General features: G+C 43.8%; 2 protein-coding genes across 2 annotated transcripts; one reads left to right on the top strand and one right to left on the bottom strand.

Moving 5' to 3' along the window:
• Positions 1-9,460: 9,460 nt before the first annotated feature.
• LOC308276906 (olfactory receptor 7A17-like) lies at positions 9,461-10,429 on the top strand (the record flags this gene model as incomplete). Its single annotated transcript, XM_080715860.1, has 1 exon — positions 9,461-10,429. The coding sequence occupies one exon, from the start codon at positions 9,461-9,463 to the stop codon at positions 10,427-10,429; it is 969 nt and encodes a 322-aa protein (XP_080571986.1).
• A 6,537-nt stretch (positions 10,430-16,966) lies between these two features.
• LOC308276905 (olfactory receptor 1174-like) lies at positions 16,967-25,021 on the bottom strand (the record flags this gene model as incomplete). The annotated part of the gene is made up of 2 exons (XM_080715859.1): positions 16,967-17,909; positions 24,087-25,021. 2 exons carry the CDS (start codon positions 25,019-25,021, stop codon positions 16,967-16,969), a joined length of 1,878 nt encoding a protein of 625 aa, XP_080571985.1.
• Between the last annotated feature and the right edge of the window lie 2,412 nt (positions 25,022-27,433).

Below are 27,433 nucleotides of genomic sequence, written 5' to 3'. Positions count from 1 at the left end.
CAACTAAGTTGTTTATCAACTAAATTGCTTTAAGGTCACACACAAGGTTTTTATCTTCTCTGTCTCTAGGCAGGATCTCAAGGGTAAACAAAGTTTCCTTAAACTGAACTACCTTACCTGAGTTAATAGCTTAACCTAAGTTAGTGATAGTGAGGGTCAGAGACCCTTTGTAATTGCTGCAGCTGGAATGCTTATCACAGCATCTGAATTCTGGCCAGTTTTTTCCTTACTATTGAGCAAAGCCAAGGACGTTTATTTCCACGGACTCAATTTCTGATCTCACATCATCAGAGCAATTCGTGTAGAGAGTTAAAAGAATACCAAGAGAATAATAGTTATGAAGGATATCTAAAGTGGGGGATATTTTTTGCCAGAGACGATACCTCTTTCTCGGGGCTTTTTGCCGATTTTTACTATGTGGAGTGGGGTCTTCAACACATAGATGCCGAGGCAGCAGGATGTCTTGGCAGAATATCACTCATCATTATCATAATATAACTAATCAATAAGGAAATAGAAATAAAAACTATAGTGAAATACTACTTCACATTTGTTAGGATGGCTGCTTTACATGAATTACCTTGCTCTAGCCCTTTACCTTGAGTTTGTTACTATCTTTACTTGTAAAGTGTGTTTCTTGTAAGCAGCAGATGGATGGATTCTGGTTTTTAATCCATTTTGCCACTTTATTTCTTCTTATTGGGGAACTGAGGCCATTTACATTCAGTGTGATTATTGAGAGATAACTTTTAATTCCTAAAAAGTTAAGATTTTATTTCTGTTTGAAATACTGTTTATTCTTCTTTGCTTAGTTGTCTGCTGGACGGAAAATCTTGTTTCTCTGGTTCTGGTGTGTATTACCTATTTCTTCTTTGTAGTTAATCTCTTTGAGTATTTTCTCTAGCGCTGGTTTTGAAGACAAATTCCTTCAGTTTCTGTTTGTCATGGAAGCTTCTTATTTCCCCATCTAATTTGATAGATAGTTTTGCTGGGTAGGAAATTTTTGTCTGGAAGTTGTTTTCTTTCAGAGTTTGGAATATGTTACTCCAAGCCCTTCTGGCTTTCATGACTTGGTTTGGGAAGTCTGGAGTTATTCTAATTGGTTTGCCTATGAATGTCACTTGGCCTTTTGTTTTTGTTGCCTTTAAGATTCTCTGCTTGGCTTCCATATTGTTTATTTTGACAATTATGTGGCGTGGGGAACCTCTTCTCTGATCCTGTCTAAAGGGAGTTCTATAAGTTTCCTGGACCTGTTTATTGACCTCTTGCTCTATGTTTGGAAAATTTTCTTGTATAATTTCTTTGAAGAGATTGTTGATCCCTTGGGTTTCACCTTCTTTTCCCTCCTCTATTTTGATTATTCTTAGGTTAGCTCTCTTAAAGTGCGCCCATATTTCTTCAATGTCAGATTCCTGCTATCTGATTTTTTTTTCTAAGTTATAAATTATGCATTTGCTTTTGGAGTGATCATCTTCTAGGAGCGAGATCCTATTCTCCATGTGGTCTAATCTATTGTTTATACTTTGAATTGAGGCCTTTACCTCAATGATTGCATCCTTTGTTTTAGACTCTCTCTAAATTCTTTTCAAAGGCCCTGTATTATTTCTACAGTTATATTCCTGATTTGATCTTCTGGAGATATCTGAATTTCTGTGTTATCAGGTTCTGATAATATGAGGTTGTGGGCATTCATTACTCTAATGTTGTTCCTCTTTCCCATATTTTCAGAAGTTTGTGCCTTCTCTGGGTCACTATGACTTTACTTAGGGTACTCTGTATCTCGAGTCTGTGGTAATCTCAGCCACCACTACTCCTTTACTGGGTTGTATTGCAAAGTCTCAGACCCAGGAAGTTAATCGAGGCTGCACAAGATTGTGGGGGTGCCGGGCTGGGCGTTTTCCCATGGGGAGCTGCGACTAGGGTGTGGTATCTCTGCCACTACTTCTCCCTCACTGTTTGGACTGCAAAATCTCAGACCCATGGAGATTATCAAAGCTGCGCAAGTCCCAGGGAGTGCAGTACAGGGATTTCTCCTTTAGGAGCCGCAATTTCACTCACGGTTATTGTGCACACTGATCAGGGCTGGCGCAAGGCGGGGTGAACTCGCTGTTGCTGCTGGCAATATGGCGCCGCTGCCACGCCCTTGGCCGTGAGGCTGGTATATTTCTTTTCTGGTTTCAAGCTCCATTTGGAGTCCCTGTAAGGTGAGATGAGCTTGGCCATTGGGAGTTTTAGATGTTCTTTGCGCTGAAAGAACTGCTGAATTATACCCGAATGATCCACAGCTGCTCACTTCAGCTCCTTGTTTACCTTTCCTCTCTGGATCCTGGTGCTATGAGAGAAGATGGTGCCGGTGTGGCTCTGCCCCCCACACTGCAGGCTTAATTTCTTTTCTGGTCTCTGGTTGTTTTTCTAGTCTTTTTTTTTCTCTGTCCCTGGTGTTTAATTTTTTATTTATCTGCTGATAGTGTTTTGTGGCAGTAGAGATCGAGTTTTAGCAGGACTCGTAAATGCTGCTTTTCTCGGTCGCCATCCCCAGAAGTGTTGGGAACAAATTCTAAGGGAGTCTAGGTCCTACACAAATTACACGAGTGAACATCTTAATGACAAAATATAAACTGTGGCATTTCAACTGTTTGAGTAATGTCTATATCTGTTGAGCACTAGATATGATATTTTTCTCTTCATTACAAAATGGTAACTCAAACAAGACAAGATTGAAGAAAAGACCCAGCCATACCTCTAGGGATAGAGACTTGTGCTTCAGGCAAACAAGTCATTTCTACAAAAAAAAAAAAAAAACTTTCAACCTCTCTCCATTACCACAAGGGAACCCCAATGGTAGTCTCTTTTTTATTTTTATTTTTGGTGGTACTGGGATTCCTGGAAGACCTTCTAACTCCAGGCTACACTCCCAGACCTATTTTATAATTTTTATTTGGAAACAGGGTCTCTTAAGCCAGCGCAGCTGGCTTCAAACCAGCGCGATCCTCCTGTCTCTGCCTCCCAAGCGCGGGGATTACAAGTGTGCGCCACCACGCCCAGCCTGGTAGTCTCTTTTTAATAGAGTTATCTGAAATAAAAAACAAGCATCCAAGTCACCATAAATGCTGCTCTCAAAAATCAGAACAAAAGCCCCAAATAAGAAGCCATACATCATTCTGAATGACCTCAATTCTCTTTGCATGGGTAATTTTATCAGTAAGCTCTTACTATATAACAGCTATCACCAAGGCTGATGGTTTAAGATGATTTTTTTTTCTGTCTCATAGGTGCCTATGTAAGTCAGCTATGAGCTAACTGTTGGCTCTTTGGTAACCCTGGCTGAGACCTCTCACAATTGGGAGTTTGGTGATTGTAGGCTTGTGGAGACAAACCATGGTCAGGACACCCAGGCTATCCTCCACATGACCTTTGCTCCAACAACTTGTTCCCATGGAGGAAGCAAAGTTGCAATGGATAGCCACGCAGAAACTTGCCAAGGTCCCTTGAGGGACATTCTCACTTCTACCTTATTCTTCTGGCCATCCCCCTGTGCTGAGAGATGCTGTAGCACCTCAAATCCATGTTTTGGGGACCCAAGAGGCTTAGTGAAGACAGGTGTCTGAGTCTTAGACTTTGGGGACACTTCAAACTCCAAGTGGATACCTGCTAAGGATGTGCCCGGAATCCAGGAGAGCTTCTAGAGAAGCTCTCATCAAGACGGATCTCACTGGACTTCTAACCTGCTCACCAGGGAATAGGGAATCTGCAGGAAATATTTCTCCTGCCCAGACCAGTGCCCAACAGGGAAATCAGTTCTCAGGGTTGGAATAACAAGAGAGAAGTGAGCCTAATGAGCAGATATGTAAAGCTGTAAACATCTCTTCTGTACACCACCCTAGGCAGGACAGGACATGGTGGTGGCTTTGCGCATCTTCAATCTGCTCAGCTACCAATGCCTCGCTTTTCGTCTCTCTTGTCCGTGGACAGAGCTTCCAGGTGCATCCCCAACCATCCAGGTAGAATTCAGACTTGCACACCGCGACCCTCTGCTCGAAGACCCCATCCAGGTGAGTATGAGAGCCCAGCAGGAAAGGAAGCTTTGAAGATCTACCTGAGGTCACCGAGAGCTGATCCAGCTCAGCCCACAGACAAGGAATTCTGTGCTCAGTTGACCAATTAATTCATAAGTAACTTATTCACATGCTAAATGGAGAGCAGTGGTTAGAGTCAGCGACACAGGTATAAGCATTGACAATTAAAGCTTTCTTGCTTTCCATGCAAATGAATTCCAAACTTTCAACTGTGTCCGAGTTAAAAAGAAATCTTTTACACTGCAACCCAGCATGTGTGAGCAAGTACACACACACACACACACACACACACACACACACACACACACACAAATTTTGTATGTCCTCTTGCTATGAATGGTGCTGTGTGTGTGTGTGTGTGTGTGTGTGTGTGTGTGTGTGTTACTGGGGGTTGACCTATTGACCTCAGGGACATTCTACCTCTGGGCTACATCCCAAGCCCTCTTTTATTATTTGTTTTTGAAACAAGGTCTCACTAGGTTGCTGAGTCTTGCTATGTTGCTGAGGCTGGCCTTGAATTTACAATCCTCCTGCCTTGGCCTCTCAAGTGCTAGGATTAAAGGCATGTGCCACAGTGCTGGGCTGTTGAGTGCATTTTGATATCTTCCTTGTGGTTTATATATTCTCTATTTGTTACTTATTTATCTTTTATTCTTTATTTTTTTGAAACAGGGTCTCACTAAGTAGCTGAGGCTGTCCGCGAACCATGATCCTCCAGACTCAGCCTCCTAAATGCTGGGATTACAAGCATGCGCCACCACGCCCGGCTAGTTTACTTATTTATTTTAATATGCTTTTTTGGGTGCTGGATATCAAACTCAGTGATGTTCTACCTGTAAGCTACACCTCCATCCACTTTTTTTTTTTTGAAATAGGGTCTCCCACACTGCTCAGGGTCTCACTAAGGTGCTGAGGCTGGGGTACTCAACCTGGGATGCTCGACCCTCAAACCTGTGATACTCCTGTCTCAGCCTCCAAACTACTAGGATTACAGTTGTGCACCACCACACCTGGCTATTTTAATATGCTTTTATTGGTGCATTGCGATTATACAAAATAATGAGGTTCAGAGTGACTGAAACATACATACACACAGCAAAACACCATCGTCTGACCATCTAGTGAATCGGGCCTCAGAGTATGGGAACCATTTCCGAGCACAGCCTCTGTTCCTGTGCTAGCACATCACAGCATCTCTTCTCTCTCTGTCATCAGACATTTCTGAGCACCACCCTCTCTCGTTTGTTCCCACAGTACTTATTTATTTGCCGGTCCGGTTGGGAGTGGGGAGGAGGTGATGCCACATTTCTACATGCGCCATGACACTGGGCCACCTAAGAGGGATGAAAGACAGAGAATTAAGTAAAATCAATGCCATGACTTGTCCCTACATCTCAATTAAGTACAGGTAGAAAGTGTCACTTAACGGTGGGAGTGTTAAAGAAAATCAAAGTTCACCAAACAGTTAATTCCAGGAGACTCGAAAGGGTAAATAGTATGTTGCAGACGGAGAAGGAAGGGAGACATCCAAATGGATCCGGCTCCAGCCAGGAGAAATGAGTGAGCTCTGAGAGGCTGAAAGCGGCGGTCAAGGTTGGCGGTCAGTGGAGGGAGGCCAGGGCGGGGCGGCGTGAGGGTCACCCCCGAGCTGGCCGCAGCTTCCAGCTGGGCTCCGGTGCTGCAGATTCTCACTTAGTTTTTCCAGTGGGAGCCTCGGGGTGGGGGCGGTTAACCTGGGATGAGTGTGATCATCTTTGTAACTTGAACAGTCGTTGCTCCCGAGATGAAGTCACTCTTGTCAAACCCGGACAAAATTCAGAAACAGGAAAGCACAAAAGAGAGTTCGTGTTTGGCCAATCCAGGATATGAACTGTCTCGGGATTTTCTGAAAAATAACCCCATCAGGGAGTCCGTGACAAACCCTGTGCTTTGCACATGTGAATTTGCACACCTAACATGTATGCAGATTCCTGTAATAAAAAGTTAAAAACTACAAAGGATGCTTCTCAGCAGGCAAGGGCCCCTCTGGATGAGCTAATGCCAGTTTCTGCTGAGTCTCGTCTCCAGGACTGATACGCTTTGGACTCGAGCAGGTGCACGGGCTTCTCCCTTCTGCAGAGAAACGCTTCCCTCAAGCCTCCCGAACACCTCCATCTTCCCATGCACCTGTAGTTTGCCATAGCAAAGCATCCTGGATTTTTGCTTATTCCTGAATAAATTATTTACACTTAGAGGTATTTTTTCTCCCCTGTTTCTTTTCAGCTTTCATAGTTTTTTTGTTTGTTTTTGTTTTTGTGATACTGGCGATTGAACCCAGGGATACTCTACCACTGAGCTACCCCCCTCGGCCCCTTTTATTTTTTTATTTGGAAACAGGGTCTCTCCAAGTTGCAGAGTGCCTCGTTAAATTGCCAAGGTTGTCCTTGAACCTGTAGTCCTCCTGTCTCAATCTCCCTAGTATTTGGATGACAGGTGTGTGCCACCATGCCTGGTCTCAACTTTTGCATTTTTGAAAACATGGAATAATCTCTCAGAGTCAATGTGAATAAAACAGGTTAGAGAGGTGCCAACGAGGATGGCTGAGAGATAGCAGGGAACTCTCAGGGAAGGAATTAGAACATTTGAGACATGTAATCATAAGTCCGTCTAAAAGCTGGGTATGGTAGCACATGCCTATAATCTCAGTACCTGGGAGGCTGAGACCGGAGGATTGCAGGTTTGCTGACAGTCTTAGCAACTTGTGAGGCCCTCTATAACTTAGTGAGATCCTGTTTCCAAATACAGAATAAAATAGATCTAGGGGTGTAGCTCAAAGATAGAATGCCCCTGGGTTCAATCCCAATACCACACACACACACACACACACACACACACACACACACACACACACACAAAAGTTAGTGTATGCCATCACTGGCTGGAACTCTTTATTAATTAACAGAAAGGAACTACACTGGGTTTTTTCATTTTTGGTTAAGTTACAAATGTTTATCTACCCATCGCCTCAGGAGGATGGATGTTGTTATCCTCTGTAAATGGGTGAGATTACTAATATCTAAAATATTTCCACTGGCTCTCCAAGCTCAAGCAACTAGTATTTGGTAGACCTAAGATTTGAAGCTTGTTTTTCTGATTCCATGTGTTCTGCATTTAATATTATGTCTTAAATCCATTTATCATTTTATCTGTAAAAAAAATCCCTACTTTTGCCAGGCGTGGTGGCACACGCTTATAATCCTGTGCTTGGGAGGCGGAGACAGGAGGATCGTGCAGGTTCGAAGCCAGCCGCGCTAGCTTAAGAGACCCTGTTTCCAAATAAAAAAGTATAAAATAGGTCTGGAAGTGTAGCCCGGAGGTAGAAGGGTTTCCAGGAACCCCAGTACCACCAAAAAAAAAAAAAATCCCTACTTTTGGGGCTGGATGTGGTGGTGCACACCTGGAATCCCAGTACTCGGGATGCTGAGACCGGAGGATAGCAGGTTTGAGGACAGCCACAGCAATATAGTGAGGCTCTTAGAAACCTAGAGAGACCATGTTTCAAAAGAAAAGGAAAAAGGGCTGGAAGTTATCTTGGAGATAAAATATTCCTGGATTCAATCCCTATCATTCCCCAGTGCCCATGTGCATGCACAAACACACACACACACACACACACACACACACACACACACACACTTCTACTTTTGGAATGAAAGTCAGAATAGGGACACATGCATATCCGAGTTAATTTTATTTTAATATACTTTTTTTGTGGTACTGGGGATGGAACCCAGGGGCATTCTATCTCCGAGCTACACCTTCAGGCCTATTTTTATTCTTTATTTTTAAATGGGGTCTCACTGAGTTGCAAAGGGCCTCACTAAGTAGCTGAGGCTGTCCGCGAACCCTGATCCTCCTGTCTCAGCCTCCCAAATGCTGGGATTACAAGCATGCAACACCACGCCTGGCTTATTTGCATATACTCTTACTGGTGGGTTGTATTATGAATCATAGTGAGATTTACATGGCAGAAACATACATGCACACAGCACTTGGTGTGTTTCCTATGAGTCCCACCCCATGCCATCGGGGTATAATCCATAGCAGTCTAATTCACAAGAGCCAAGTTATGGAACCAACCTAGGTGTCCGTTGACAGATGAATGGATAAAGAAGATGTGATACATGCATACAATGGAGTTTTACTCAGCTATAAAGAAGAATAAAATTAAGCCATTTGCAGGAAAATGGATGAAACTAGAGACTATTAGGCCAAGTGAGATTATCAGCCTCAGAAAGTCAAGGGTCTTATGTTTTCTCCCCCACATGTGAGATTGGTAGCAATGCCTTTGTGTCTGTACAGAGCGTTATTTGAACTGTCTCTTTCCTCAAGCCTCCTTTTCTGTCTCCCCACTGCCTTCCCCCCACCCCCTCCACTACTCTGCTGCTCTGTCCTCACTATCTGACGTCCCTTTTGTTTTCTATTTTCTCTCTAGCTTCCCTGTATGATAGATAGAAAACACGTGAGGAGGAACCCTGCCCCTTAAAGCTTCAGGCAATCCTGTCCCTCCACCCCAGCGACCCTCCCTCCTTGCTCTCCTGTCGCACATTCCTGTCATCAGACAAGCTTCCTTCTTAGACTTGAAAAAAGCACCTTCCTCCAGTCCCTTTGCACTGGTTGACTCTCCTGCCAGGCGCACCCGTCCACAATTACCCCTGCCTTATTTAATTTGAGGTCTCTTTCAAAATATCTCCTGACTATGGCTCTTATCTAAACCCCCATCATAAGAGCACGCACTGCCCGCTCTTTGCTGCCTATCAGCTTTTCTTTAGTGTGCTATCACCGTCTGAAATACAACGTGACTATTTCTTTATGTCCTTTATTTCCCCCATCAGCAGACTGTAGTACCTGGAACATGGTGAGCACTGAGTATATATTCCTTTAAGACATGTGCAATGTCTCCACAGCGCTGTTGAAGAATGATCTCTTGGGGAAAATACCGTGGCTGGGTAGGAGTCAATCACGCCACAGCTTGGGGAAGAATTCTTTTTTGTTGTTGTTGTTGGTTTTTTTTTTTTTTTTGGTGGTACTGAGGTTCCTGGAAGCCCTTCTACCTCTGGGCTACACTCCCAGACCTATTTTTCTGTATTTTTGAAACAGGGTCTCTTAAACCAGCGCGGCTGGCCTCGATCCTCCTCCCTTGCCTCCCAAGGAATTACATGCGTGCGCCACCATGCCTGGCTTGGGGAAGAATTCTAAGGGGGTCCAGGTCCTACACAAATTACACGAGTGAACATCTTAATGACAAAATATAAACTGTGGCATTTCACCTGTATGAGTAATGCCTATGTCTGCTGAGCACTAGATATGCTATTTTTCTCTTTCATAGTAGTTACATCTCCCTCATGGAGCCAGAAAATAACACACAAATATCAGAATTTGTTCTTCTGGGATTTTCAGAGGATCCAGAACTGCAGCCCCTGATATACGGGCTTTTCCTCTCCATGTACCTGGTCACCGTGCTGGGGAACCTGCTCATCATCCTGGCCATCATCTCGGACGCCCACCTGCACACGCCCATGTACTTTTTCCTCACCGTCTTGTCCTTCGTGGACATCTGCTTCACCTCCACCAGCATACCAAAGATGCTGGTGAACATCCAGATACACAGTAAGGTCATCACCTACGCAGGCTGCATCGCCCAGCTGTACTTCTTGTTGCTGTTTGCGGGGTTAGATGACTTCCTCCTGGCAGTGATGGCCTATGACCGCTTCGTGGCCATCTGTCACCCCCTGCACTACACGGTCATCATGAGCCCCCGGCTCTGCGTGCTGCTGGTGCTGGTGTCCTGGATCATCAGCGTCTCGCATTCCTTGTTACAAAGCCTAATGGTGCTGCGGTTATCCTTCTGCACAGACTTGGAAATCCCACACTTCTTCTGTGAACTCAACCAGGTGGTCCACCAGGCCTGTTCCGACACCTTTCTGAATGATGCGGTGATATATGTTGCAGCTGTACTTTTGGCAATTGGTCCCCTGGCCGGCATCCTCTACTCTTACTCCAAGATAGTTTCCTGCATCCGAGCAATCTCCTCGGCTCAGGGAAAGTACAAAGCCTTTTCCACCTGCGCCTCGCACCTGTCAGTGGTGTCCTTGTTTTATTGTACATGCATAGGTGTGTACCTGAGTTCTGCTGTGACCCCAAACTCTCGCTCCACGGCCACAGCCTCGGTGATGTACATGGTGGTCACGCCCATGCTGAACCCCTTCATCTACAGCCTGAGGAACAAGGACATCAAGAGCGCTCTGGGAAGACTCCTGGGGAGGGAAACCCTAAAAGTGCCAATTGTCCTAAGACTGAAGAAGTGCCCGTGATCCAGCACTCTACCGTTAGAGCCAGCAACTGTGATTCTTTCCCCAGACAGTGGAAGGAGAACTTGGTCTTTCTATGCATTTCCTGTAAGTCTCACTTCTTGGAAATCAGCTTTTTTATCCAAGTAACTCACTTTTTCTCCAGAAAATAAAATTTCCCAATATATCCCATGGCATTTTCTCCCACTCTTAATTTTCTTTTTTTTTCTTTTTAATTGACATCTAATAATTGTACATAGTTAAGGGATAAAGTGTGATAATTCAACATCTGAACATTGTGTAAAGGTCAGACCAGGGTAATTAGCCTCTCCCTCTCCTTATTCTTTCTCTGTGTCTGCAGCTTCCAAATTCCTCTCTTTTCATCCTACATGAAAATAGGTTGTTGTGAACTACCAGTGTTCCATTCTTTCTGATATAAATATAGACATATATCTGTTTATATATGTAACTTTAGGGAGTCATACGGGGGTTGATTTCAGGGTCATTCTATTTCTCAGAGTTTTTTTTTTTTACCACAGCCCTTTTTTTTTTTTTTTTTTTTTTTTTTGTTGGTGCTGGGAGTAGAACCCAGGTGCTTTCTACCTCTGGGCTATACTCCCAGACCTATTTTATATGTTATTTGGAAACAGGGTCTCACTAAGTTGCTGAGAGCCTCACTAAGTAGCTGAGGCTGGCTTCAAACCTGTGCGATCCTCCTGTCTCAGCCTCTCTTAATTTTTTTGAAATAGTCTCTTACTACCAGACATGGTTGCGCACGCTTGTAATCCCAGCATTCGGGAAGCTGAGACCAGAGGATCGGGGTTCGTGGACAGCCTCAGCTACTTAGCAAGACTCTTCCCAACTCAGTGAGAACCTGTTTCAAAAACCAAAAGACTAAATAATAGGACTCAGGGTGTAGCTCAGAGTTAGAAAGCCTCTGGGTTCCATCCCTAGTACCGCAAGAAAAAGAAAGAAAGGAAGAAGGAAAGAAAGGAAGAAAGAGAGATAGAAGGAATGAAGGAAAGGATGAAATAAAGAGAAAGAAAAAAGGAAAGAAAGAAAGGAAGGAAGAAAGGAAGAGAGAAAGAGAGAAAGAAAGGAAGGAAGAAAGGAAGAGAGAAAGAGAGAAAGAAGGAAAGAGGGTCTTACTACTTATTGGGTCTGGTCTCAAGCCTAAGACCATCCTATCTCAGCTCCCAAGTACTGGGATTAAAGGAATGAGCCACCACATCCGACTCTTCCTGCTATCTAATAGTTTTTTCCTTTGTAATTTTCTCACTTTTCCAATGTTACTTTCAGTTTTTTAAGTACTGGGGATGGAACCAAGGGGCATTCTACCTTTGAGGTACACCCCCAGCCCTATATTTTTATTCTTTTTTTGGTTGTTTTTGATTACTGGGGATGGAACCCAGAGGCAATCTACCTCCAAGTGACACCCCTAGCCCTAGTTTTTATTTTTTATTTTGAAACAGGGTCTCGCTGAGCTGCAAAGAGCCTCACTAAATAGCTGAGGCTGTCTGCAAACCACGATCCTCATGTCTCAGCCTCCCAAATGCTGGGATTATAAGCGTGCACCACCATGCCCGGCTATATTCTTTATTTTGAAACAGGCTCTCACTAAGTTGCAGAGGGCCTAAGTAGCTGAGGCTGGCTGTGAATCTGCCATCCTCTGTCTCAGACTCCCAAGTACTGGGATTCCAAGTGTGAGCCACCGCGCCGGGCTTCTCCATGACCAGTTTATTCTAACACTAAGTCAGATGTTCAGGGACTTGAAGTCCCAACAGCTGTAAGTGCCTGAATTATGCTCACTAGATGAGTTCTGAGCTTGACTCTGGGATTCCTAAGACTCCATAGCCAGTGATGTTTCCCCCTAAGTACACAAGAACAAGAAATGAAGAGGAGAAACCCCAAATCCCTGACCCTTTCTGAAAGTCATAATCACTCATCTGATGCAATAAACTGCAATCGCCATCAGTCATTGCTATGAATTGGGTATAATTTCAGTGTTGCCCCCCCCCAAAAAAAAAGCTGCTGTATTAAATGCTTGCTCCCTAGGTGGCACTACTGGGGGACATGGGACCTTTGGGAGGAGGAACCGGGGGTGCTCCTCAGAAGGGATTGTGGGATGCCAGACATCCCCCTTCTCTCTCCGAGTCCTGTCTCAAGATGTGACCAGTTGCTCTGACACATGGTCCTGCCAAGCTCTACAACCATGAGCCAAAATAAAACTCTCTTTACTCCATCAGCATCCTGTGCTGAGTATTTGTTAGAGAGATGGAATGCTGACTAAAGCACTTAGCTCCTTTTTTTTCATTTTCCTTTTTTTTTTTTCTGGTGTTTTCAGGGGCTTGGAAGGGTACTTGGCTTTGAACCCACAGTCATTCTACCTCCAAGCTACACCTCTGTTTTCATTATTTATTTTAAAACAGGATTTTGCTAAGTTGCTAAAGGTCTTACTAGTTACCAAGGCTGGCCTCCAACCCATGATCCTTCTGTCTCAGTCTTCCAAGTACTGAGATTACAGGTGTGTGCCACCACATCTGGCATACAGTTATCTTTTCAAACCAGAGCTGTTGCTAGTGACCTGGCAGCCACCAAATACCTCCAATAGTTCATTCCTTATAAGGAAGATTCTGCTACTTGTGGCAAATGTGTGAACCTGAAAGATAGACACAGAATAAAAACACTACATGCTCGCCAGGCGTGATGGCACACGCTTGTAATCCCTGCGCTTGGGAGGCGAAGACAGGAGGATCGCGCAGGTTTGAAGCCAGCCGTGCTGGCTTAAGAAACCCTGTTTCCAAATAAAATATAAAATAGGTCTGGGAGTGTAGCCCAGAGGTAGAAGGGCTTCCAGGAGCCCCAGTACCACCAAACAAACAAACAAACAAACACCCTACATGCTCTAGCTTATATGTAGAATCTAACAATAATGTCAAATACATAAATATGCATAGTAGAATCATGGTTATGGGGCCAGAGTGAGGAGACATGGGTTAAAAGGTAAATTGAGTTGTGTAGGATGAATGACTCTGGATGTCTAATGTACAGCAGAACTACACTTAATACTATTCTACTATATAATGTAAGCTTGCTGAGGGAAGCTGGGAGTGGTGGTCTGTCATCCCGGTATTTGGGAGGCTGGGACAAGCAGATTTCAAGTTTGAAGCCAGCCTCAGTAACTTAGCAAGGCCCTCAGCAACCTAGTGAAACCCTGTTTCAAAACAAAATTAAATAATGGGCTGGGGGTATAGTTCAGAGGTAGAATGCCTCTGGGTTCAATCCCCAGTTACACCAATTTTTTTTTTATGGTTTTTTTTTTGGTTTTGGGTTTTTTGTTTTGTTTTGTTTTTTGTTTGTTTTGCTAAGGAGGAAAAGTTTAGGTGCTCTTGCCACCAAGTAAAGAAAGAATTTGAGCGGATGACTTTGAAACTGTGATCCTCCTATCTCAGCCTCCCAAGTACTGGAATTGGGATCCTAGATTTTATAAAGTTTAACTATAACATTATTTGAAGAAACATAGAATGACTACTTTATATCATAAAAGGTATTTGATTGGGGTCGATATACTTAAGCACAATTTACATTATAATTTTACACAATAATGGAATTTTTTGTGACATACGTATTCATGCATGCATATTACATAATTCTGTCAATTTCATTCCCTGTAAATCCCCCCCCCCCCGTTACTATCTGTTCTGCAAGAAGAAGTGCTGAATTTTGTCACTGGTTTTTTTTTCCTGTTTTTAGTGAGATGATCATACAATTTTTAGACCTTAATATGTTACTATGGTGGATGCTGTTATTGATTCATACATGTTGAACCGTCCTTGCATTTCCAAAATGAAATCAACTTGATGGAGATAAAGAGTCGTCTTCTTAGTGTCTTGCTGAGTATGACACACTCACATTGTACTAAAGGTTTTTGTGTCATCAAGGGTGTTGGTTTGTAGGTGTTGTTTTCCTTTGTGTGTCCTTATCTGGTTTAGGAATCAGGGTGGTATAGAAGTGTGCTACGAAGTGATTCATGTGAGAGGGGCAGTGCCAGATGTTGAACCCAGGTATGTTCTACTACACCTTTAGCTCTATTTTTTTAAAATTTTGGATCAGGGTCTCACTAGGTTGCCCACGCCCTCTTTAAGTTTCTGAGGCTGGTCTTAAACCTGAGATCCTTCTATCTCAGCTTCCCCAAGTACTGGGATTACAGGTGTGTGCTCCCCATACATGGCTCAATACAAGCTTTATAGAATGAATTTGGAAGAGTTCTTCCTTTCTAGTTCATGCAATAGTTTAAGGAGTATTGGCCTGAGCTCTTCTTTAAAGATCTGATATCCAAGCCAGGTATGGTGGTTCACCTGTTTTAATACCAGTACTTGAGGCTAAGACAGGAGGGTCACAGGTTCAGCAACTTAGCAAGGCTCGCTACAATTTAACAAGACCTTGTTTCAAAATAAAGTAATAAAAAGGTCTGGGCTGTATCTTGGAGATAGAATGTCCCTGGATTAAATCCCCAGTACCACAAAAATTTTCAAAGAGTTTTAAAAAGATCTGATACTTTTATGAGGATAATAAACTCCCATGATGAACTGTGAAACCACTTATAGGAAGAACAGAGACAGTCGCAGCACAGAAAGAGATAACAAACAGAAAATGGAGAAACTTTAGTCTCACAATTTCTTCTATAATAAATGATATACCATGGCCTCAGTTGTCAAGCGTGGTTTATTCCACGGGAGTAGTGAAACGCATCCCGTGTGAGAATGATCGTAATCTCCAAATGCCCCTCATCTGAGGTTGGGCAGAACACTGGGAAAGCAGGAGACTGCGAAAGGAAACAAAGACTGGGCTTGAGGGAGAACAGAGAGCTCACTAGTGAGGCCGCTCATGTCCAAGACGGCCAGTGAATACATAAAAACTGATCAACGTCTTCAGCAGTCAGGAAAGTGCAAATCTAAACTCAGACCTTCCATCTCACCCCAGTCAGAACGGCAATCATCAGGAGCACAAATAATAGTAAATTCTGCCAAGCGTGTGGGGAGTGGGAATCCTTATGCACTGGTGGTGGGTTGTGAGTTAATGCGGTCACTATGGAGATCAGTATGGATGGTCTGCAAGAAACTAGCAATGGGGGCAGTAAGACCCAGCTATATCACTCCACGGTGCGTTTCCAAAGGAACTGAAGTCAGAATATTACAGTGGTCCTTGCATACCCGCGTTTATAGCCGCCCAATTCACAACCGCCAAGCTATCAAACCCGCCTAGGTGTCCATCAGCACATGGACTGTGGAACTTTTACTCAGCCATAAAAAAGGACGAAATTATGTCATCTGGAGAAAAATGGATGGAACTAAAGAATATTATTCCAGGTAAGATCAGCCAGTCTCAGAAAGTAAAGGGTTATATGTTACAGAAAAAATAGGAAACAAGAGACTTCAAATAAATGAGGAGAGTGACCAGTAGAATAATGGAAGGGGACTTGTGGAAGGAGGTGAGATGGAGAGGGAGGAGACCTGATTAAGAAAACAGTTAAAACAACCCTATGTAAGCTGGGCATGGTGGCGACGCTTGTAATCCCCCTGCTTGGGAGGCGAGGAGAGGAGGATTGCGCAGGTTTGAAGCCAGTTTCGCTGGCTTAACAGACCCTATTTCCAAATAAAATATAAAAAAATAGGTCTAGGAGTGTAGCCGGAGGTAAAAAAAAAAAAAAAAAAGAAAGGAAAAAAGAAAGAAAAAGAAAGAAAGAAAGAAAGAAAGAAAGAAAGAAAGAAAGAAAGAAAGCAAGCCAGCCTCAGGGTTCCATCCCCAGTACCACAAAAAAAAAATCCTATGTACATTTATGAAGCTGTAAATACCAGTTTCAATATTATGAACAGGGAGGGGGCGGGAGTGGAGTGGACTCCAGAAGGAAATGAGCCTGGTGTTGTGTGCATGTGTTTCTATCACACTGAACTCAATATGATGTATGGTTATAATGTACCGATAAAAGTATATTTAAAATTCAATGAAGTAGTTGAAATTAAGAAATCAAAATTCTGGAAAATCAGTGGAAAAAAACAAGATACGGTTCCTGATCCAACAAAAGAATTACAATATCTGGGTGATGGCTTAAAAATCCTGGGCTCCAAACACATCTTTTAAAATGTCCCTCTTAGGGTCTACATCCAAATATGTGTAAAAGTATGAATATGGCATGGTTACCCTGGATAATCATTGGTGGGAGGGGGTAAGGGAAAACAGGAGTGGGGAGAAGGCACCAAGTATAGTTTAAATGTATACCACTTATGTTCAATAAAAAAATTGTATTGAAAATAAAAAATAAATAAATGAAATGTCCCTCTTAGCCGGGCGTGGTGGGCATGCTTGTAATCCCAGCATTGGGAGGCTGAGATCGAAAGATTGCAGTTCACAGACAGCCTCAGCTACTTAGTGGGGCCCTCTGCAACTTAGTGAGACCCTGTTTCAAAATAAAGAATTAAAAATTGGGCAGGGTTTGTAGCTTGGAGGTCGAATGCCCCTGGGTTTCATCCCCAGACCTGCAAAAAAAAAAAACAGTCCCTCTTACATCTTCCCTTTGAAGAGTCTTCTCAGAGCCCCCGTCAAGTCCTTGTTCCTCAGGCTGTAGATGAAGGGGTTCAGCATGGGCGTGACCACGCTGTACATCACTGAGGCTGCTGCACTAGAACGTGAGTTGTGTGTGGCAGATGTGCTAAAGTACACACCCAGGCACGTGCAGTAGAACAAGGAGACCACGGAGAGGTGAGAGGCGCAGGTGGAAAAGGCTTTGTACTTGCCCTGAGCGGAAGAGATTGCACGGATGGAGGAAACTATCTTAGAGTAAGAGTAGAGGATGCCGGCCAGGGGACCACAAAACAGCAGGCCTGCTGCGCAATACATCACCAAGTCATTAGGAAAAGTGTCAGAACAGGCCAGGAGGACCACCTGGTTGAGTTCACAGAAGAAGTGTGGGATTTCCAAGTCTGTGCAGAAGGACAGCCGCAGCACCATTAAGCTTTGTAACAAGGAATTCAGAGCACTTGTGATCCAGGACACCAGCACCAGCAGCACGCAGAGCCGGCGGTTCATGATGACCGTGTAGTGCAGGGGGTGACAGATGGCCACGAAGCGGTCATAGGCCATCACAGTCAGAAGGAAGTTGTCCAAAACTCCAAACAGGATGAAAAAGTAAATCTGGTTGATGCAACCCTTCAAAGTTATGGCCTGGCTGTGCGTCTGGATGTTCACCAGCATCTTTGGGACGGTGGTGGAGGTGAAGCAGATGTCCACAAAGGACAGGTTGGAGAGGAAGAAGTACATGGGCGTGTGCAGGTGGGCGTCTGAGATGGTGGCTAGGATGATGAGCAGGTTCCCCAGCACCGTGACCAGGTACATAAACAGGAACAGCCCAAAGAGGAAGGGTTGCAATCTGGGGTCCTCTGACACTCCCAGAAGGAGAAATCCTGAGATTCCTGTGTCATTTTCTGGACCCATGTGGTTGATGTAACTAGCAACAACAACAACAACAACAAAAAGATAGAAAGAAAACAGACATGAGACATTGATGCAGCAGCAGCCTGGCAGAAATGCTCTTGTTTCTATTCTACAGTCAGCACGTGGGTTCTTATGTTTTGGGTGTGAATCTGCACCCTCCCTCTCTGATTCAGAACTGCTGTCACTCTCAGACTGTCCCTAGTGAGCTATGGATTCAAAAGTTTGTGTTTCCTTCGTGCATTAGAGGAATACAATTTAGCGATGATTGTGTTCCAGCAGTGTCTAGGCAGTAACTGACTGATCCTAGAAAAGCAAGCATTCCTAACACAAGTAAGGGGAGTAACACACGCAAATATAGCAAGTAAGAAATAAACACATGGCATGCCAGTGGATAAGAGTTACTCTGAAGAGGGAAGAAAAAGCCAATGCAAAGGACAAAGTGGGGAGGAAGTGTTATTTCATACTATTGTCTAACCTGCAGAAAAGTTATGTATGAAAGGAGATCTTCAGTCAGGCATGGTGACGCAAGCCTGCAATCCTAGTACTTTGGAGGCTGAAATGGGAGGATCACAGGTTCGAGACCAGCATCAGCAACTTAGCAATACTCTCAGCAACTTAGCAAAACCTGTTTCAAATATAAAAAAAATAATAAAATAGGGCTGGGAATGTAGATAGAATGTTCCTGGGTTTAATCCTTGGTGCTACATCCATAAAAAATGTGATTTCTAAGGGGGAAAAAAAAGAAGGGAGCCACAGTACCACCTGTAGACTGTGTGTCTGGCAGGTGCAGTGGCCAGTGCAAAGGCCCTGAGGGAGGTGCTTCTTGCAGATTTTCGAGCGCAGTGAGGAAGCCAGTGTGAAAAAGAGAATGATGATTTGGTGTGGGTGGTTCCCTAGAATAATGCAGAGTGAAGTGGCCCTTTGCTGTGATGCTCCAGACACGAGGACTCTGTCCAGAGGTGGCTGCACTTGCTCCATTTAAGTGAGCAGGAGGCCCCTGCTGAATGGACACCCGCCTCCGCTGCCTTCAGACCTGTTACATTTTGGAACATATTAAACCCAGTTCCTCTTTCTCTGACTCCTGCTCTCAAGCCTAAAGACAAACACACACACACACAACACAAACCACTTAAAAATGCACCTTCTGTCACAATCTCCTGGGCCTGTGTTAGTACCATGTTCTTCTCTCTCCCAGTGACACTATTCTAAAGGAACTGGCACCAGGAAAGCTGCCTGCACAAGGTGCTATCATCAAAGGGACATGAAAATGGCGCCCATAAATGACAGCTTGTAAATCCCCAGATGCACATCTTGGGCTCCTTTTGGTATGGCCACATTCTACCCTGCTTTTATAGAGTATAAGCAACCTAACCAGCGGCGGTGATGCGCTCCTGTAATTCTGGTACGGGGAGGCTGAGACAGGAGTGTCATAGGTTCAAGGCTAGCTTTACCAATTTAACAAGACCCTGTTAAAAAAATAAAAGCCAAAAAGTACAGAGCAGGTAGCTTGGAGGTAGAATGCCCCTGGGTTCAATCTCCAGTATCAAGAGAAAAAAGAAAAAAGAAAAAAGAAGCAATCTGTTGCATAAGCAGAAGTTACAAGGTCTTAAGGGAGAAAGTGACTAATTTAGTTAGTTCCTGAGAGGCTGAGTGAGGGGAAAACTTCCCCATGTCTCCCGGGACTCCCATGCCAATTATGCCCTCTGCAGCCTTGCAAAAACGAGAAAACATCAAAACCAAAGATTCTGAAAAGGGAACAAAATCATCACTTTTTGGTTCCAAGACACACAAAATCAGGCAGAATTTCAAAACAGGAAATATATAAAGAACAGCAAAGTTTGAGCTGTTATACGTACTGCATTCCTGAGATCCATTCGTCTGTTGATGGACACCTAGACTGATTCCATAGTTTGGCTACTGTGAATTGTGCAGCTACAAACGTGCAAATCAAAACTACACTGAGATTCCATCTAACTCTACTTAGAATGGCAATCATCAAGAACACAATAGTCAATGCTGGCGACAACTTGGGTAAATAGGAGCCCTTTTACACTGTCGGTGGGCCTGCGAACCGGTGCCACCGCTATGGAGACCAGTGTGGAGGTTTCTCAGAAGACTGGATGTGAAACCACCATAGGATCTAGTGATACTTCTCCTGGGACTCTTTCCAAAGGAACTGAAGTCAGACAATGCATGCATGCTCGTGTTTAGAGAAGCAACTTAGCTAGACTTTGTTTCAAAATAAAAATAAAATAGGGCTGGAGGTGTAGCTTGGTGGTAGAGTGCTCCTGGGTTCAATGTGTAGTACCACACACACAAAAAGAAAGACATTATTTTTTGTTTTATTGGTATATTGTGATTAAACATGCTAGTGTGATATAGAGTGATGGGATTATACGTGCACACATCTCAGTGAGTAACTCACTCTAGGTGTCACCCCACTTCATCCCCTTCTCCATGCATGCTTTGCAGTTTGGTAGTTACATGTATGTACATAGCAGTTTTTCAACTCTTACCTTCTTTATGTCTCTACCCCCTTCTCCCCCATCCTCTGAACACCCTCCATCGCTCCACTGGAATCTCTGCTCTTCTCTCTGATTTACCCTTATTTCCTAATTTCTAACTAGCTTCAACATATAAGAGAAAGCATACAATTATTCGCTTTTTGAGTCTGGCTAATCTCCCTTAGCATAATGTCCTCAAGTTCCATCCACTTCCCTGCAAATAACATAATTTTGTTCTTCTTTAAAACTAAGTAAAATCCCGTTGTGTAAGCCAGGTATGGTGGCACACGCCTGTAATCCCAGTACTTGGGAGGCTGAGACAAGAAGATTGCAGGTTTGAGGACAACCTCAGCAAGTTGTGAGACTTTCATCAACTTAGCAAGATCTGTTTCCAAATCAAAGCAAAATAGGGCTGGGAGTGTAGCTCAAAGGTAGAATGCTCCTGGATCCAATCTCTGGTACTACAAAAAAATTTCATCATATGAATATACCACAATGTTTTATTAGTTCATGTTTGTGGACAGCTAAGCTGTGAATCAGGAATTTTTAATACTTTCATTGGTGCATTGCAATTATACATCCTAAGGAGGTATAAACAAATAAATTGAAGTCAGAATATTATTGCAGTACATGCATAGCCATGTTTATAGCAGGACGATTCACAATAGCCAAATTATAGAACCAGCCTAGGTGTCCATCAACAGATGAATGGACGAGGCTGAGACAGGAGGATCACGGTTCACAGACAGCTTCAGCTACTCAGTGAGGCCCTTTACAATTCAGTGAGGCCCTGTTTCAAAGTAAAGAATAAAAAATAAGACTAAGGGTATAGCTTGGAGTTATGCCCTTGGGTTTCATCCCCAGTACCACAAAAAAACCCAAAAAACAACAAACAAACAAACAAACAAAAGCCCAGTTGAGTGGATAATGACAATGAGGTGTGTATACACAACAGAATTCTTCTCAGCTATAAAGAACACCTTCTGTCATTTTCTGGAAATAGGATGGAAGTAGATAACCAGGAATTTTGTCAGTAAACATGAACATTCACTATAGGACAAAGATATACATCAATTTAGTTGGAGAACCTTGAATAATTAAATAAAAGCTGGCTTAAATGACTATCTGCAGACAAATGAAGGTGGCTCCTCAGATAACAGATCTTTCAAAATATCCAAAAAGCAAAGACCTCAGAATTAAGCAACATATAGAGCCATCACAAATATATATATATTTCATTAGTTGACAAAATAATCTCAAATAATAAGTCAAGAAACTTGGAAGTAAAAAGGTAGAGTTCACTGAACAAAATTTAAAACATTTTAGGACCAAAAATATCACTCTACAATACAGTAGAAAAACAATAAGCTATAAAATTCCATTAAAATGATAACCAGAAAACTGTGGTGCGACATCTCAGAAAGAAGAAATGGGTTCCATGCCTGTTCCTCTTTCGATCTGGTAAATAAACACAACAGCGACTCCAGGGCACCCAGCAAACACCCACAGCTGGCCCTGGGCTCAGGACCAGGCTGGCCGGGCCCTCGGGTGACCCCAGGTGCATGTCCTCGGCTTCCAGCCTCTGGGAAGCTTTCTCAGCACCTGCCGGGCTCTCAGACTCACCTGGATGTTTTTCTCAATTGAAGGTCCCCTGTGAAAGTCCACACTCCTCCCCGAATGGTTGACGCTGGAGACTGAAGCTGTATCACCAGATGAGACAGCCCGGAGGGGTCATGCATCAGTGTCTGAGCCAGAAATAGGACTCCAACATAAAAACAGCCACGACCCACACCGCCCAGCGCCACATGCATCGGGGACACCGGGGAAGCGAAGTACAGCTCCATGTGTCAGCTCATGAGGCTGGTTTCCTCTTGTTGTGCCAGCCTGAGCACGTTACTGCCCTGGGGGACGCTGCTCTGCCCCCAAAGCAATTTTTCTCACTTGTTTTCTGTTTCCAAGATACCAAGTTAAATGTCAGGGGACTTGGTATTTATTGTTCTTTGTTCATAATCTCTTCTGCTTCCCAGAGATCTAACCTGGGACAAATGAACCTGTCTTGTCCAGGTCCCTTAAAGTCCCCCAAAGCCTTGACTTGTGTAGGGGACACAGCCCTGATGTATCCAGAAAACTCACTACTCCCATCTTCAGCAAAGGGTAACTATGACCCCTTGATACAAAACCATGAGTACGACAATCCTTGGTTTCATAGTTTTCCCAAAACAATTAAAAATATCATGTTTATATCATAGGATCTGTGATTTAATTTTATATGTATAAACCATCTGATAATTCAAAGATATAAATTACATCTTTTTGCATCATTCTGAGATTATAAAATTAAAAAAAATATATTATTTAGTTTAGCTTTGTTCAGATACTGGGGATTAAACCTAAGGATGTTCTACCTCTGAGCTACACCCCCAGCTGTTTTTATTTTGAAACAGAGTCTCACTACGTTGTTGAGGATCTCACTAAGTGGCTGAGGTTAGCCTTCAACCTGTGATCCTCCTGTCTCAGCCTCCCAAGTACTGAAATTACAGATGTATACTACTGTGTCCAGCTACTCATTTAGTTTCTATTTAAGTCCATTCTTTGTGGCCTATTCTCTTAGAAACCTGTCTCCATTCCTACACATAGAGCTGGGAATGGTTTGGGGACCCACCCGACAGGACCACTGGGAGTTATGATCTCAACATAAGCACATTTAAGAGGACATGAACATATTCAATTTGTAACAGAATGGACACATGGACAGGGTAAAAATAGCAGAAATTCAAGTTTCAGTGTTTTTCATGTCTGATTCTGTTTATCTTATTATCTAACGCCTCTACATCCGTCTGCAAAGTGAGCTTCCCGACAGCCTGCTGAGACCTCCGTGCTCCCGCATCTAGAACATCATAAGACCACACAGCACCAGCAGGCTCCACGCTGCCTCACTTAGCTGCTGCTATTAGAAGCAAATAGGCAAGGGCAATTTCAAACGCACGACATAGTACGACAACATATGGGAAAGGGCAACGTGTCAGAATTTGAACTGCTTCTGAACATCTGGCTCAGATATATTTTACTTTTAGTTGGGCATGGTAGTTCATGCCTATAATCCCAATGCTTGGGAGGCTTAGACAGGAGGATCACGAGGTTTGAGAAGTACAGCCTCAGCAACTTAGTGAGACCCTATTTCAAATAAAAAATAAGAAAAATAGGGCTGGGCGTGCAGCTTGGAGGTAGAAGGCCCTTGGTTCAATACCCAGTACCTCCTCTCCAAAAAAGGGGTGCATTGTGAACTTGTTTCATTTATAGCTCAGATGTAGAACGCCCCTGAATTCAATCTCCAGTGCCAAAATAAAATAAAATAAAATTAGAAAAAGTGTTGTTAGTGTGATATACATCACTTGAGATGAAATTATGAAATTTCAGAGTCGTTCTGATTTGAAGTTGGGAATAACTTTGGCAAAGTTGGAAAATGAGAACATGCACAGAGAACCAGATGGTACAGGAGCAGAAAGTCACAAGGTGAGTCCTGCAAGTACATTGTAGTCAGAAGTTGAAATGAAAGAAAAGGAAACTCCAGGAATTAAATAGGAAGAGAGGCTCTCCCCGGCCCTCTGAGGGCAGAATCCCCGTTTCTGGCTCTGAGGCTCTGAGCCCCAAGTCACGGGCGCGTCTTCAGTCTCAGTACCACTGACGTCCCCAGAGCTTCTCTCCCCAGGAGTCTTCCCAGAGCGCTCTTGATGTCCTTGTTCCTCAGGCTGTAGATGAAGGGGTTCAGCATGGGGGTGACCACGCTGTACATCACCGAGGCTGTGGCCGTGGAGCGAGAGTTTTGGGTCACAGCGGAACTCAGGTACACACCCAGGCTGGTGGAATAGAACAAGGAGACCACGGAGAGGTGAGAGGCGCAGGTGGAAAAGGCTTTGTACTTGCCCTGAGCCGAGGAGATTGCACGGATGGAGGAAACTATCCTGGAGTAAGAGTAGAGGATGCCGGCCAAAGGGCAGCCTGCCAGTAGTACAGCTGCAATATACATCACCACATCGTTGAGGAAGGTATCAGAACAGGCGCGGTGCACCACCTGATTCAGTTCACAGAAGAAGTGGGGGATTTCTAAGTCTGTGCAGAAGGACAGCCGCAGCACCATTAAGCTTTGTAACAGGGCATGCAGGACACTTGTGATCCAGGACACCAGTACCAGCAACACGCAGAGCCGGGGGTTTATAATGACCGTGTAGTGCAGGGGGTGACAGATGGCCACGAAGCGGTCATAGGCCATTATGGTCAGCAGAAAGATGTCCACTATTGAAAAGAGTAGGAAAAACTGCATCTGGGTGATGCAGCCTGCGTAGGTGATGGCCTGGCTGTGTGTCTGGATGTTCACCAGCATCTTTGGGACGGTGGTGGAGGTGAAGCAGATGTCCACAAAGGACAGGTTGGAGAGGAAGAAGTACATGGGCGTGTGCAGGTGGGCGTCTGAGACGATGGCCAGGATGATGAGCAGGTTCCCCAGCACCGTGACCAGGTACATGGAGAGGAAAAGCCCAAAGACGAGGGGCTGCAGCTCCAGGTCCTCTGAAAATCCCAGAAGGAGAAATTCTGTAATCTGTGTGTCATTCTGTGGCCCCATGTGGTTGATGTGACCACCAAAAACACCAGGAGAAAAGGGACGAGACACAATTATGCAGTGCTACCCTGCAGAAATGTTTGTTTCTGTCCTACAGACCAGATGCAAATTCCTATATTTATGTATGAATTTATTCCCCTTTAGTGAGTCCCCTCAGTAAGATAGTAAACAATTCATTCTAGAGGAACATTAATAAAGCATTATACCTAGCATTATTTGTATGAAATTACCAATACTGATCTCAATAACATGTAGGGAGAAGGAGAGAGAGAAGGGCAGGATCCAGAAGGAAACTCTGAGCCTCATTATGATGTATAAACACAATGCACCAATATAAGTATATTTTAAACCGAATTTAACAAAAGAAAGAATGCATTGTATCCAGTTTATCAGTGGCCCAAATCATCTTGAATAAAGAAACCTGAAATTAAGAAGATAAGCAGATTTCACTAAATAGAAATTTCAACTTTTTATTGACTGAACATAGCATTCCAAGTCAGTAGAGAAACAATGAACTGGAAAACTCTGTGGATGCTGACAACCAGGAAACGGGTGCAGAACTGGGACACTGGCCTTTCTGTGAGCCCCTCCATGGGTAGTGTACCTTTCTTTTTCTCACCTCACTCACAGGTTGCAAAGATCTTCAGATGCACAATCTACTTATATGAAAGCCACGCTGATCTTCTCAGCCACTTCTGCTTCAGCTTCCATTTCTGTAACCTCACTGTCAACAGCGACCCTCACATCACTGGCCCTGTGTCTGCTCCTTTTTGGTCATGTAAATAAACATGACAGCGACTTCAGGACACAGAGCAAACACCCACAGCTGTCTCTGTGTTTGGGGCTGGGCGAGACAAACTCTCGGGTGACCCTGGATGACCTCAGCTTCCAGACTCTCAGAAGCCTTCTCTGGCACCTGCAGGGCTCTCAGACTCACCTGGATGATTTTCTCAATGGAAGTTCTCATGTGGAAGTCCACGCTCCTCCCTGGATGGTTGACACTGGATATTAAAGCTGTGTCACCGGAGGAGATGGCTGGGAGGCTGAGTCAGTGCCCAAGCCAGATGCAGGACTCTAAGTCAACAACAGCCATGTCCCACCCAGACCAAGGTCATACACACCTGGAGATGGAGGCAGGGAGCTAAGTACAGCTTCATGTACTGCTCAGGAGGCTCATTTGCTCTTGGTGTTCCAGCCCCAAGTGCATCAGTACCCTAGAGAACGTTTCTCTACCCCTAAAGCAATTTTCTTGTTAATCCTCTGTTCCCAAGAGAACAAGTTAAATGCCGTGGGACTCCGTTATCATCACTTCTTCTCCATGAGGTCTTCTGCTTTCCAGAGACCTCACCTCTTAACACCAATCCCTATCTTCACTTGCAGCACTATCCAAAGTCTATTGTGATGAACCTGTTTCAGCCAGGTCCCCTGAATCTCCAAAAGCCCTGGAATTGTGTTGGGGACACAATTCCTGATGTATCCAGAAAATATATTATTCCTGCCTTTAACAAGAGGGTAACTAAAATCCTTCTATGGGGACTCCAGATGATGGAGGGGAAAACTCAGCAAACCTTGAATGGAAGGATAGGAGAGGAAGAAAGCTGAGGTTGTTCAATGGAGGAGCTACATACGAATATGTGTAATAGCATAAATACAACATGGTTAACCTGGACACTCTCTATTGGGAGGGGGGAAGGAAAATGGAGGGGGAAGGGCATGAAGCACAATCTAAATGTACACCACTTTCAATATGTTCCACTTATAAAAAATAAAAATTAAAAAATTAAGAAATTAAAAAATAAAAAATCCCTCTGTACAAAACCATGAGTTCTGTAATGCTTGGCTTCCTAGCTTTTCCAAAACAATTAAAAATATGTTTATGCTGGATGTGGTGGTGCACACTTGTAACCCCAGTACCTGGGAGCCTGAGACAGGAGGATCACAGGTTTATGGCCAGCCTCAGCAACCATGTGAGGCCCTCCACAACTTGATGAGACCCTGTTTCAAAATAAAATATAAAAATAGGGCTGGAGGTGTCGCTCAGAAATAGAATACCCCTGAATTCAATCCTCAGTACCACAAATTATATATATGTACATATATTTTACATATATGTGTGTATTTATAACATAGTGTAACGGGGGACTGCTTTCCTCCTTTGTCTTTCCCCTTTTCTTTCACCCCCTGTTAATAAATAATATGTTCTTATCTGTTTACTGATGGAAAAGGACCTGACATCTGTGGATCTGAATAAGAGCTAACTCAAGAAAGACTTACACACGACCTATATCTCATTCAGACTCCTTATTTGCAACTGCATAGATGATTACACTCACAAAAATACCAGACTCTCTTTCCATTTAGTCTGATCCCTCTCCTATGACAAAAGTTGCTAAACAAATTAAATGTTCATCTAAA

Source organism: Muscardinus avellanarius, assembly GCF_963383645.1.
Source record: "Muscardinus avellanarius genome assembly, chromosome: 18".
In the NCBI taxonomy this organism is placed as follows: domain Eukaryota; kingdom Metazoa; phylum Chordata; class Mammalia; order Rodentia; family Gliridae; genus Muscardinus; species Muscardinus avellanarius.
The sequence above is the reverse complement of the archived record's forward strand: the minus strand, read 5'-3'. Positions and strand labels throughout refer to the sequence as shown.